We start from the raw sequence: 13,953 nt of genomic DNA, 5'->3' as shown, positions 1-13,953 counted from the left end.
AATTTAGTATACAGTATACATTAAAAAATACACCAACAGATATATATACAACCAGTATTGATGCTATGTTTGATTACGTCGTATCATTCATTTGAACAGAATCACCCTACGTGTTTCGGAGCTTGAAAAAGCATGTCCTTCTTCAGGGGCGTGTAAATACAACGTTTTTGTAGAATCTGATAAATGGCAAGGAACAAGGTGTCACAGTTAAATAATATCTAGGCAGGGAGTGACACACAGATGCGACAAATAGTTAACAGGCAAGGTTTAGAAATACTTACAATACTGCTAACAGGTTTGGCAATAGCCGCTGGGCGCCATTTGATAAAAACAGGTAATTATACAAGACCATATAGGTGTGTTTGACTCCGCTAGTGCTCGAGGTACATCCCCCAGTCTGTCTATACTCCAGTAGGGATTGTAGATATCATGCAGAGATAATGTGAAGAGTAATCTGCAGTCCCCTCTTGGGGGAGAAAGTTCATATGAACTGGAACTTTAATAGTTTTTTACCCAGAACTACTCCTGAATAGAAACAAAGAAACAAAGCAAGAAAAAAAAAAAAAAAAGAAAAAATCAAATAGTAAGATTCTTTTTTATAAAAGTAAAGAAATAAAAAAAAAAATATATATATATATATAATAATGATGACTAGGGTGGGGTAAAAATAAAAATAAATGTGTATAAATGAAAACTGAAAAATGAACATTGGGCAATACTGAAAAAACAAATAAAATAGAAAAAAATTGAGAAAAAGAATGATGAATACAAAAACTGAATAAAAAAGTTGAACCCCAGGAGGTGAGCGGCGCCAGTGGGGAAACACTGGGGCTGACAATTAAAGTGCCGGGCAGAAGACGGTGCAACAGTTAAGAAGTACAGATAAAGAGGTAAGAGTATGAACTGAATCTGGGTAATTCATAGAAGAGGTGGCAGCCAGCTAGTGATGGACGAACTTCCGACGGGACGTTTCGCGAACGCGAAATGCGAACGGACCCAAACGTTCGCGAAACCGACCGTTCGCCGCGGGCCCCATTGACTTCAATGGGAGGCGAACTTTGCAAACCTTCATGTCGAATTTGCGGCCACGTGGTAATTATTAGGGGGTAAAACGTAGTCCCACCATCTGGACAATGACATAATACATGTATGAGGTGAATTTGGGATCGATAACTACAAGCATTTTTATTTTATTTGGGAAATTGTTCTAACAATTCAGGACTATGGAGCTAATGAAGGCAATGGAGGAGAGGGAAGGTCAGGGACCAGGGTAGGCAAAGAAGAGGGTGCAGGAGATGATCACCAGCAGCGTGACATACCGGAATGACACATGCACCGTGATAGAGGCATCTGACAGCAGCACCGTAATACAGAGCACTGACAGCAGCACCGTGACATACAGCGCTGACAGCAGCACCGTGACATACAGCGCTGACAGCAGCACCGTGACATACAGCGCTGACAGCAGCACCGTGACATACAGCGCTGACAGCAGCACCGTGACATACAGCGCTGACAGCAGCACCGTGACATACAGCGCTGACAGCAGCACCGTGACATACAGCGCTGACAGCAGCACCGTGACATACAGCGCTGACAGCAGCACCGTGACATACAGCGCTGACAGCAGCACCGTGACATACAGCGCTGACAGCAGCACCGTGACATACAGCGCTGACAGCAGCACCGTGACATACAGCGCTGACAGCAGCACCGTGACATACAGCACTGACAGCAGCACCGTAAGCAGCCCCAGGAGGAAGTCAGCACAGCACAGGGATGGTGTGATCCCCTCATAATAAGAACCCCCAGGAGGAAGTCAGCACAGCACAGGGATAGTGTGATCCCTTCATAATAAGAACCCCCAGGAGGAAGTCAGCACAGCACAGGGATATCATAAGCAGCCCCAGTAGAAATATGACACCGCTCAACCTCTTCAAAGAGGAGGGTAGGGGCATATAGTACGGTGTGCTTTTTTGGGTCAAGGAAGTGAGCCAAATGAATTAAGAAGGTCTGTGTGCTTGATTAAAAAAATAGTTTATAGACATATACATGGTCTACTGGTCACATGTGTTGAATTCCTCCGAGATCCATGCCTCATTCATTTTTAGAAATGTGAGGTAGTTAACACTGTGGTGAGCTAGGCGAGTACGCTTATCGGTCACAATCCCCCCTGCTGCGCTGAACGTCCTTTCGGACAGGACACTGGATGAGGGGCAAGCCAACAGTTCGATTGCAAATTGGGCAAGCTCTGGCCAGAGGTCAAGCCTGCCCACCCAGTAGTCTAGGGGTTCATCACTCCTCAGAGCGTCCACATCGGCCGTTAACCCAATGTAGTCGGACACCTGACGGTCTAGGCGTTCCCTGATGCTGGATCCGGATGACACCTGTCGATGGGTCGGCTGAAAGAATGACCTCATATCCGAAGTCACCAACACATCTTCAAACCGGCCTCTTCTTGCAGGCGCTGTTGGATTGGTACCCGCAAATCCTTCTCTGGGAGTGGGAATTGCTCCTCTGCCAGCGCACGCAAAAGCAGAATGCAGCATTTCTCGAAGCAAGGCCTGGAAGTGCTGCATTCTGACAGCCCTCTGCGACGGCGGTAACATTTCCGCCATTTTGTGTTTGTACCGGGGGTCTAAGTACGTTGCCACCCAGTACTGGTCCTTGACCCTCATGCTTTTTATACGGGGGTCCCTATTAAAACACTGGAGCATGAAGGCCCCCATTTGCACTAAAGTGGAAGCGGTGTGGTGGCCTGGCTCCTGCTCATCATCCAGGATAATGTCGTCCTCTTCATTCTCCTCTCCCCATCCTCGCACAACAGGGATCCCAGAAAGGTTTAAAGCATGCTCTTCTTGCTCCTGCTCATCCGCCCCGGCACCATCCTCCTCTGACTCCTCATCAGACTCCTGTTGTTGACTTGTCTCAGATAGAGTAGCCCCCCCTGGGAATTCATCCAGCATTGCGACTTCCTCATCTTCCCGCTCCTGCTCCTCCACAGCCTGATCAATGACACGACGCAATGCACGCTCCAGAAAGAAGGCATAAGGTACCATGTCACTGATGGCGCCATGGCTGCGACTGACCAGTTTGGTGATCTCCTCAAATGGCCGCAGAAGTCTGCATGTGTCGCGCATGAGCAGCCACTGGCGCGGTGAAAAAAAACCCAGCTCCCCAGAACCGTTTCTTTCGCAGAGTTCATACAGGTAGACGTTAACTGCACGTTTCTGCTGGAGCAGCCTATCAAGCATATAGAAGGTTGAGTTCCATCGCGTCGGGCAATCGCAAATAAGACGTCTGACCGGCAGATGGTGTCGCCGCTGAATGTCAGCAAGGCGAGCCATGGCCGTGTAAGATCTTCTGAAATGGGCCGAGATTTTCCTTGCCTGCCGCAAGATGTCCTGGACCCCAGGGTATTTGACAAGGAATCGCTGCACGACCAAGTTTAAGACGTGTGCCATGCACGGCACGTGCGTGATTTTGCCCTGTTTCAATGCGCTAAGCAGATTGGCACCGTTGTCACACACCACTTTACCAACTGTCAAATTGAGCGGTGTTAGCCACTCATCTGCCTGTGAACGCAAAGCTGAAAGGAGTGCCGGGCCAGTGTGGCTCTTTGCTTCCAGGCACAACAGACGCAGCACGGCATGGCAACGTCTCACCTGGCATGTGGAATAGGTTCTGGGGAGCTTGGGCGGTGCAGTGGAAGAGACGCTAGCAGCGGAAAAGGAGGAGGCAGCTGAGGAGGAGAGGGAGGAGGATGGAGTAGGAGGAGGAGAAGAAGAGTCAGGCCTGCATGCAATCCGTGGCGGTAAAACCAAATCTACACGGGTGCCACGGGTTACATGCTTGACGGCCGTCAGAAGGTTCACCCAGTGGGCAGTAAAACTGATATACCTTCCCTGCCCGTGTTTGCTAGACCACGTGTCTGTGGTCAGATGTATCTTGGCACCGACACTGTGTGCCAGAGATACATTCACTTGCCGCTGAACATGGCCATATAGCTCTGGGATGCCCTTCTCTGAGAAATACTTCCTTCCTGGGACCTTCCATTGTGGTGTTCCAATGGCCACAAATTTGCGAAAGGCCTCCGAGTCCACCAGTTTATATGGCAGTAGTTGGCGGGCTATGAGTTCTGACAAGCCAGCCGCCAACCGTTGGGCAAGAGGGTTATCCGGCATCATCATTTTTTTACGCTCAAACATTAGGCCCACGGAAGCCTGCCTTTTTGCAGAAAAATGTGAGCTTGGCGTGATGGAAGGTGGAGTGGAGGACAATTGTGAGGAGAGAGGAGAAGGAGAAGTAGAAGACGAGGCTGGACGGTGAGAGCCTGCAGTGTGGCTTTGTGTGTTCCGTTGCTCCCACTGGGCTCGGTGATGGCTGCTCATGTGCCTTCTTAAGGCGGTCGTCCCTAGGTGAGTATTGGGCTTACCGCGACTAACGCGTTGACTGCAAAGATTGCAGATGGCAACGCTATTGTCAGCAGCGGACACGTTAAAAAAAGCCCACACTGCGGAGCCATGTGCCGGTGTCCTGGGAGCGCCAGATGTGACCGTACATGGTCGATGACTCGCTCCTGATACATTTGCAGTCTGCTTTGTCCCTGCTGTGCAATGTAAGTCATTGCTGCTTCTCCTCCCTATCTGCTGGTCCATATCTCCCTCTGAACTCCCCTCCTCTTCCTCTCTTGTGGGCACCCACGTGACATCACTAGACACGTCATCATCAACGTCACCTTCCCCACCGCTATAAGTAGAGATCTCGGAGTAGGCAGCAACACCGGGGACCAACCTCCTCCTTGGGCTGATCTGGGTACTGGCGTCAGACTGCTGAGTAGCGCTTGTTGCTACCTCCTCTTCCTGATCCAATACCAAGAGTGGCTGCGCATCAGAAATGTCCTCTTGATATGGATCGGAAAATAATTCCAGTGACTCAAGCGGAAGGTATGTGGTGGTGGTGGTGGTGGTCGTGTTGTTGGTGGTAGTGTCTTTGGGGGTGCACATAGCAGAGAGTGAAGAAGAGGGTGCAGATCGAGAGGATGAGGAGGGTGCAGAAGAGTAAGGCTGAGCGAGCCACTCAACCAAGTCTGGTGCATCCTTTAAAGTAATTGAACGCACCTTCTGCAACTTCCCACTTTGGCTCAAGCCTGTTGCTCCTGCCCTACCCCTACCACCCCTGCGGAAGGGCCTGCCTCTTCCTCTGCATGTCATTTTTTAAATGACCCTGTGACAAAACTCTTAGTCCCTATACCGCTGAAGGACTGCTGCAGTATAGGTGAGCGGTCAGCAGTGGTGCACGTCAACCCTATCTATTGTGGACCTATAGCGGTCCTTACAGAACAGCAGACTGTACCGCACTCAAGCCTATGTACCGTAGCACCCTATACCAAGTTACCAGTCCTTATAAGAACTTTTGTGGACCAAGCAGGTTGTGTATTAGTGTTTAGCAGACTGTACGTCAGTCCCTATACCGCTGAAGGACTGCTGCAGTATAGGGCAGCGGTCAGCAGTGGTGCACGTCAACCCTATCTATTGTGGACCGATAGCGGTCCTTACAGAACAGCAGACTGTACCGCACTCAGCCTATGTACCGTAGCACCCTATACCAAGTTACCAGTCCTTATAAGAACTTTTGTGGACCAAGCAGGTTGTGTATTAGTGTTTAGCAGACTGTACGTCAGTCCCTATACCGCTGAAGGACTGCTGCAGTATAGGGCAGCGGTCAGCAGTGGTGCACGTCAACCCTATCTATTGTGGACCGATAGCGGTCCTTACAGAACAGCAGACTGTACCGCACTCAAGCCTATGTACCGTAGCACCCTATACCAAGTTACCAGTCCTTATAAGAACTTTTGTGGAACAAGCAGGTTGTGTGTTAGTGATTAGCAGACTGTACGTCAGTCCCTATACCGCTGAAGGACTGCTGCAGTATAGGTGAGCGGTCAGCAGTGGTGCACGTCAACCCTATCTATTGTGGACCGATAGCGGTCCTTACAGAACAGCAGACTGTACCGCACTCAAGCCTATGTACCGTAGCACCCTATACCAAGTTACCAGTCCTTATAAGAACTTTTGTGGAACAAGCAGGTTGTGTGTTAGTGATTAGCAGACTGTACGTCAGTCCCTATACCGCTGAAGGACTGCTGCAGTATAGGTGAGCGGTCAGCAGTGGTGCACGTCAACCCTATCTATTGTGGACCGATAGCGGTCCTTACAGAACAGCAGACTGTACCGCACTCAAGCCTATGTACCGTAGCACCCTATACCAAGTTACCAGTCCTTATAAGAACTTTTGTGGAACAAGCAGGTTGTGTGTTAGTGATTAGCAGACTGTACGTCAGTCCCTATACCGCTGAAGGACTGCTGCAGTATAGGTGAGCGGTCAGCAGTGGTGCACGTCAACCCTATCTATTGTGGACCGATAGCGGTCCTTACAGAACAGCAGACTGTACCGCACTCAAGCCTATGTACCGTAGCACCCTATACCAAGTTACCAGTCCTTATAAGAACTTTTGTGGAACAAGCAGGTTGTGTATTAGTGTTTAGCAGACTGTACGTCAGTCCCTATACCGCTGAAGGACTGCTGCAGTATAGGTGAGCGGTCAGCAGTGGTGCACGTCAACCCTATCTATTGTGGACCGATAGCGGTCCTTACAGAACAGCAGACTGTACCGCACTCAAGCCTATGTACCGTAGCACCCTATACCAAGTTACCAGTCCTTATAAGAACTTTTGTGGACCAAGCAGGTTGTGTATTAGTTTTTAGCAGACTGTACGTCAGTCCCTATACCGCTGAAGGACTGCTGCAGTATAGGGCAGCGGTCAGCAGTGGTGCACGTCAACCCTATCTATTGTGGACCGATAGCGGTCCTTACAGAACAGCAGACTGTACCGCACTCAAGCCTATGTACCGTAGCACCCTATACCAAGTTACCAGTCCTTATAAGAACTTTTGTGGAACAAGCAGGTTGTGTGTTAGTGATTAGCAGACTGTACGTCAGTCCCTATACCGCTGAAGGACTGCTGCAGTATAGGGCAGCGGTCAGCAGTGGTGCACGTCAACCCTATCTATTGTGGACCGATAGCGGTCCTTACAGAACAGCAGACTGTACCGCACTCAAGCCTATGTACCGTAGCACCCTATACCAAGTTACCAGTCCTTATAAGAACTTTTGTGGAACAAGTGAGTTGTGAATGTTTAGCAGACTGCAGCAGAAGGGCAGCAGTCAAGTATAATATCCTTTCTATATTTGGAAGAAAGAATATATTATACATGTACAAGCCTATTACTGTACCACTGATACCAGTCCTGAAAAGAACCTTTGTGGAACTAATAATAACAGCAAGTCTTTAAAATTACCCTCACTGCCTGACAACACTGCTTCCTTCCTGTCCCTATACAAATTGGCAAAAAAAGAGAACGATTAGTGGTTACTGGAACAGCTCTTTTGTGGACCTTGATAGTAACAGCTAATGATGATGATGATGATGATGATGATGAAAGACTAATCTGGCTGTCCCTGTAGCATACACCGTCCTTTCCCTTTCTCTAAACTAACAAAAGACACTCAGGCTGCTGCAAGAATCAGCAGCACAGCAAACCTATCAACACCTAACACCTATACCAGTCCTGAAAAGAACTTTTGTGTACCAAATAGCTAGTGGTTTATCTCTCCCTACTCCACACAGGAACCTGTCCCTATCTTAACAGAAGAAAGAATGTAAAATGGCCACCGGATCGGGTGTATTTATAGGTTAGGGGGAATGTACAAGTGTCCATGTGCTGTCATGTCTCAATTGGCTGTCCTGTATCACATGATAAACGTGTCACCAAAGGTTAAAGTTCTTGTATACATTAAACACGTAAGTCCGCCGCGGCGAACGACGGAAAAAGGCGTTCGAACGTGCGGACCGCGAATGTCGGAAATTCGCCGCGAAACGACCGCCGGGCGAACCGTTCGGCCATCACTACAGCCAGCAAAGTAGTAGCAAAAAGTCCGACACTGAAAGTGCACCAAAGGGACATAACTATGTAATATATATATATTGAAAAAACCTGCTTATTATGCAGTAGGATAGGGAGTATTCAGATATCAAGTGTCATATATGTAGATAAAAGGATATACACTAATTAGTGAAACAGAATTCACATTAATAGTATAGAGGGGAAGGGGAGAGCTTAGACTGCCACAATCAGTATACATAGAAGTAAAACAGGAGATAAACCGCACTTTGATAGCTTACTTAGCGTTGTGAAGTTATGGGAGAGGATAGGGGGTCCAACCAGCCGGCGTCATGCAAGTGAAGTCTGCAGACGCCGATCAGGGCGGTTCTAGTAATAAAGGCACCATTAACTCCCAACAGCTGGTGCTGATTAAGATGTACCAGCTGTTAGAGAGCTCGTATCTCCCTGCACACGCCAGCCCCCTGGGCGGTGTGCGCGGGGCCATGCCCCCACGCCGCCCAAGCCACTATGCAAGCAGCACCGGGCCGAGGACACGCCCACCGCACCCGGCGCCATCAAGACGCCCATCCCGGGGACAGCGCATGTGCCCCGGGAGTAGCAAGATGGCACCGGTGTGCAGCATGCAGGACCACGCCCACGACATCCGCAAAAAGGCCCGACAGCGCTGGAACGAGGCCCCGCCCACTCCTCCCACCGGCACAGAGACTCCATCGGGCAGATAGTGTCCGCAGCAGAAGCAAGACAGGCGATAGGCCGCCAAATAACAATGGCAACCCCGTCACCATCTTTACGGCCGCCCGCAGAAAAAAAAATATTAATTATTGGCAGCGGCTATAGCCATCAGCAGTAAATACTGTGTTTTGCTGTCAGGGAAGGATCCCTTCTGGCAGAACACAATAGTGGCACAGGAAGGATTCTCCCAACAACATTGACAGTGTTTATGGGGGAATTTGGCAATTTTGAAAGAAAATCGCATCATCTATCACCTGCCTGTTCCTAGACTATGGAAATAGCCTGTGCCTAGAATAAGTGAACATGTGCCTAGAATATGGAAAGTAAAGTATTTATATCTCCTTAGCAAGCATTAAATAATTTTTAAAAACAATCTGTTACTAACTTCTGTAGCTGCATCTAGTGTGTTCTGTTTTTGACTTATAATGCACTCTGTGTGTGTTTCCAGACATTTGTGACTCATGAATATGTAGAGAGTACAAATCTTACTCCCGCTAATGCCTTTGCATCACTGTCATTATTCCACATCCTGGTAACTCCGCTCTTCCTGCTCTCTACCGTGGTCAGGTTTGCTGTGAAAGCTCTGGTCAGGTATGTCCGTAAAAAGTCATCTTAACAGATTATTAGAAAATACCTCAATGGTGGGCGCATATCCCAAAAAGAGGCTTGTTTTATTGTTAAATAATCTGATGCTGTCCTACTCTCTCAGGGAATGTCTTGTGCCAGTTAGGGTTATGTATGTCTATATGTGAATATTGGGGTGGTAACAGTGAACTTGCCAGGTTCCTAAAACAATGCTTGCACCTAGGTAGGACATTTAATAGGAGTAAAATAATCCCACACCCCCTAACCTTTATAATGTGCTACCTAATAGGCCAAGCTGCAGTAATGGATACTTGGGAATGACTTTCATTTGTTTTTTTGAAATTGGATCAAATCTGGGTCTAATGTACAGGCGGTATCTGGGTACAAATATGCGTTTTACAAACAATCCCTACTTACAAATGGAAGGAGACAACATAGGACTGATGTAATGGACTTTAACTGTACCAGTGAAGAACATCGAAAACAAAAATAATACTAAATATGTTTATTACAAATTAGTTAAAAAATATTTTACAGGTAAAATCAATTCAGAATTGTATGGCTCCAATCGATTTGACCTCTAATCAATTTGATCGGTCATTATTATGTAATAGATCTCTGTTAGTACAGTGTCAAGAGGTTGCCACGTTTCACATCTGTGCTTCCTCAGGACCTTAAATTCTTGACTAAAAATAGAGATCCTGTTCAGAAAGAAAAATAAAGGAACATAAACATTATTTGCATTTTGATTATGTGGGAGTAGACTCTCTGGCTGTATGTACTGAATAGGATATGAAGATGCTTGTTACTCAAATTGATTAGAGGTCAAATTGATTGGAGCCATACAATTCTGAATTGATATTACCTGTAAAATATTTTTTTAACTAATTTGTAATAAAGATATTTAGTATTATTTTTGTCTCAATGCCCTTCATTGGTAACATTAAAGTCCGTTATATCAGTCCTATCTTTTAAAATATTACAAAGGATGAGGTACCCCCATAGCCAATAAAACTCTATGTATGTATATATATATATATATATATATAAAACTAGGAGGGAGACAACAGGAGGTGGGAGGAAATCTACCCCTAGGAAGGGAAATTCACGTCTCCATGAAGCTTTATCAACAATCCTTGCTTCCACAACAACCCAACATTTTTCAAAATGCAATTGTCATAGGGACAGAAAGTGAGGTGAAATCCTCTGAACAGTGGCACAGACCGCAAAATAAACATTACAGGGGTATTAACCCTTCCCTATGCTATCCAAAAAACATCAATGTTATGTTTTTGACTGAAGCTACACTTAAAAAAATACTTAAACTTAACTCAAATGTACCTGTTCTGACTTACAAACAAATTCAACTTAAAAACAAACCTACAGACACTATCTTGTTTGTAACTCATGGACTGGCTGTAATCTATTTTACAGAAAAATTATGGCTTTATCTTTAATGGTGCTAACTATAATTTCATATAATATCTATAACAACATGATTCAAATTAAAACCTAAATACATGATAAATAAGAATTCCGAACCAAATTCAGCAAAGACTGATGTTTATTCAGAGGACCATAATTACTTGGGTGACAGCAACAAGTACTGCAAATGTGAAATCGGGCAATAAGTAGAAAAACCTGGGCATTCAGTAGACGACCAGGGCCTTTCAGAAGAAGATACAGAGCGCTCAGTAGAAACCCCAGAAATGCAGTAGAAGACCAAGGGCTCTCAGTAGAAGATCCAGAGAACTCAGTAGAAACCCCAGAAATGCAGTAGAAGACCAAGGGCTCTCAGTAGAAGATCTAGAGCACTGAGTAGGAGATTCAGGGTTCCCATAAGAAAACACTGGACACTCAGCAGAAGACTTGGGGTTCTCAATAGAAGACTCAGGCTCCCAGTAGAAAACCTGAATTGCTCAGTAAAATAGCCTGGGCACAGAATCTGCTGAGCTGAAATCTCAAGCAATGTTATCAGCAGTTCACTTTTACCTAACTGAGATTAGATTCATTGGGGGGGGGGGGGGGGGAGGTTGGGCAATGCTCCTCCATTGATAAAGTATGATGAGAGAGTGTTGTCACCCAAGGGCAGGACTTGTATTATTCTCAGCATCACCAGGGGAAAATATCCTAAAAAACGCAGCCAATAAATTTGGAGATTGGAGGACTGCAGTTTTCTTTTTCGGTTTATAAACTTTAATAACTACTGCTGGGCTTTGCATATCATGACTTTTACCTGCGCTATGAAGCAGATGATCCTCCAATTCTATATTACATTGACATGACATTCACATACAAAGGTAACTGTGATTGGCATGATATCATATAAATGTTTCTTATCTGTGTTTTCAATCTGAACTCTCAGATTGATGTTTTTAGTTATATTTAGCCTGCACAGCGGCCCTTATCAGATTTCTCATCTCTCTCATCTCGCTTTCCATCTCAAGTGTTCAGAAGTTAAATGAGTTCTTCACCAGCGACGAAATCAGAGACGACAGTATGAGGAATGGCGATTCACCCAGCTTGTTCGACGCCTGCAGGAAACACCCGGGAATTGTATGTCTCACCAACAGAGCTCTACTAATATAACCCTAATAATACAACGTGATACAATGTGAATCTTGATATGACATATTCAGCGGCTATAGGTACACAAATGTTTAGAATTCTGCAGCTCACTGAGCATCAAATATATAACAGATTATAAAGATGATTTAAAATGTATCTAAAGCCAAAAAATATTAAGTAAGTAAGTAAGAGGTAACATCCCTATCACTTTATTTGCTCTTGGTTTTATTTTAATTAGTTCACACAATAATAACTTACATGAAAATCTGCACAAGTAACTTTTCCAGACATGCTGGAAGTTGTGTTCCCTCCATAACAAGTAATTCACAGTTTGTTACTGTCATTTTCTGTTGCCACTTTTGATTTCTCTCTAGCATTCGCGAGCCATAAACCGGAAGCAGCCACTGAGGTTCCAGATGGACACCTATGAACAGACCCCACGGAGACAAGTTCGCTCCTCTGACAGCGAGGAAGCTGCAATCAAGGTTCTTAATAGCTAATTTTTTTATTGTTAAATAAACATTTAGAGCTATGTCAATACACATCACATTAACTGGGAAAAGTATAGGATGGATAGGAATTCACATCATTATGTCTGGAGAGAGAGAGAGATAGAGAAAAAAGAACACTTCATATCAGTCTGCGCCAAAGCAGCTTACATTCTAACATACCACCACAGTCACAGACTATTATTATCATTATTATACTCTTACAGTAAAACCTTGGATTGCAAGCATAATTTGTTCTGGAAAAATTCTTGCAATCCAAAGCACTTGTATATCAAAGCGAATTTCCCCATAAGAAATAATGGAAACTCAGATGATTTGTTCCACAACCATTTATTCATAGGTCTTTCAGTTTATAGTCCATATAAAAAGATTTTAGCAATGTGATAGGTTGTGTAACAATAAAATGTCCATTCACAAATGGCAGCCTCCACTAGGGGATTAGAAGCAAAATCCAGCAAGAGCTACGGTGTATAAAAGAGAAGAGAGACTCCTGTAAGTGAAGCAATATGGTTACATTTCATGAATGTACAACATTTAGCAACTCGCATGGTTGATTAAAAAAAGGCACATCTAAGAATGCAAGCATCCGGGGTAAAGCTGTCCACATAGACCATCCTCCGCACTGCCGGCTCTCACCGCTATCAGTCTGCAATCGTGACCGGGAAGACTACCCTGTAGTGGAGCGATCTGAAAGCGAGGCTTGATGTGGACAGCTTTACCCCGGATGCCTGCATACTTAGATGTGCCTCTTTTAATCATCAACCATGTGAGTTGCTGAATGTTGTACCCTTATTAAATGTAACCATATTGCTACACTTAGAGGCGCCTCTCTTCTCTTTTATAATCGGTTGTGACAAGATATTGCTTGTTTATAAAGTCAAAATTTATAAAAAAATTTAGCTTATCTTGCAAAACGCCCTCAAGCCAAGTTACTCTCAAACCAAGGTTTTACTGTACAGCATATGGATCTGACATATTCCAAAGTGCTGTACAGAGAACACTTAGCCAATTAGCCAGTCACATCAGTCCATGCACCGGCAGAGCTTACACTCTAATATCTTACCACAGTTACACACCATTATTATTATTATTATTATTATTATTATTATTATACATTTATATAGCTCTAACATATTTTGCAGTGCTGTACAGAGAACTCTGATCAGTCTCTGCACCAGAGAAAATGACGCTTATATGTCCGACCAGTCACACACTTTTATTACTATATATTTATATAGCTGTGCCATGTTCAGCAATTGTGTATAGAGAACACATCACATCATTCTCTGCACCAAAGGAGCTTACACTCTAATGTCACCACCACAGTCACATATATATTTTTGTCTTCTGTCTGATGAGATAATTTCTTCTGCTGATAATGTTTCAGTCAATATGGAATCCATGTTGGTTGTTTTCTTCTTATAGGTGATTGGTGGATACTTTTCCTGGGGAACAGGATTGGCTACATTATCTAATATAGATATCCAGATTCCAACAGGTAGGAGAATACTCTGAGTTATAGGGTTTCATATACAAAGAAGATAACATCAAGCACAAAGAGGTTGATTCACTAAAGGCAAATCCTTCTAAT

General features: G+C 45.0%; 1 protein-coding gene across 5 annotated transcripts in view; it reads left to right on the top strand.

The window, feature by feature from the left end:
- Positions 1-13,953, top strand: part of ABCC9 (ATP binding cassette subfamily C member 9) — a 182,096-nt gene that overhangs the window by 84,743 nt on the left and 83,400 nt on the right. For all 5 annotated transcript variants that reach the window (XM_077468695.1, XM_077468696.1, XM_077468694.1 and 2 more), the window contains exons 13-16: positions 9,149-9,291; positions 11,733-11,841; positions 12,228-12,338; positions 13,788-13,860. In XM_077468695.1, the coding sequence (XP_077324821.1) occupies positions 9,149-9,291; positions 11,733-11,841; positions 12,228-12,338; positions 13,788-13,860 (436 nt within the window). The remainder of the gene's footprint in view (positions 1-9,148; positions 9,292-11,732; positions 11,842-12,227; positions 12,339-13,787; positions 13,861-13,953) is intronic.

The sequence above is a fragment of the Lithobates pipiens genome, unplaced genomic scaffold, assembly GCF_037356315.1.
Source record: "Lithobates pipiens isolate NorthernLeopardFrog02 unplaced genomic scaffold, aLitPip1_a1.2 Scaffold_8, whole genome shotgun sequence".
In the NCBI taxonomy this organism is placed as follows: Eukaryota; Metazoa; Chordata; class Amphibia; order Anura; family Ranidae; genus Lithobates; species Lithobates pipiens.
This window is presented reverse-complemented; position numbering and strand designations above follow the sequence as displayed.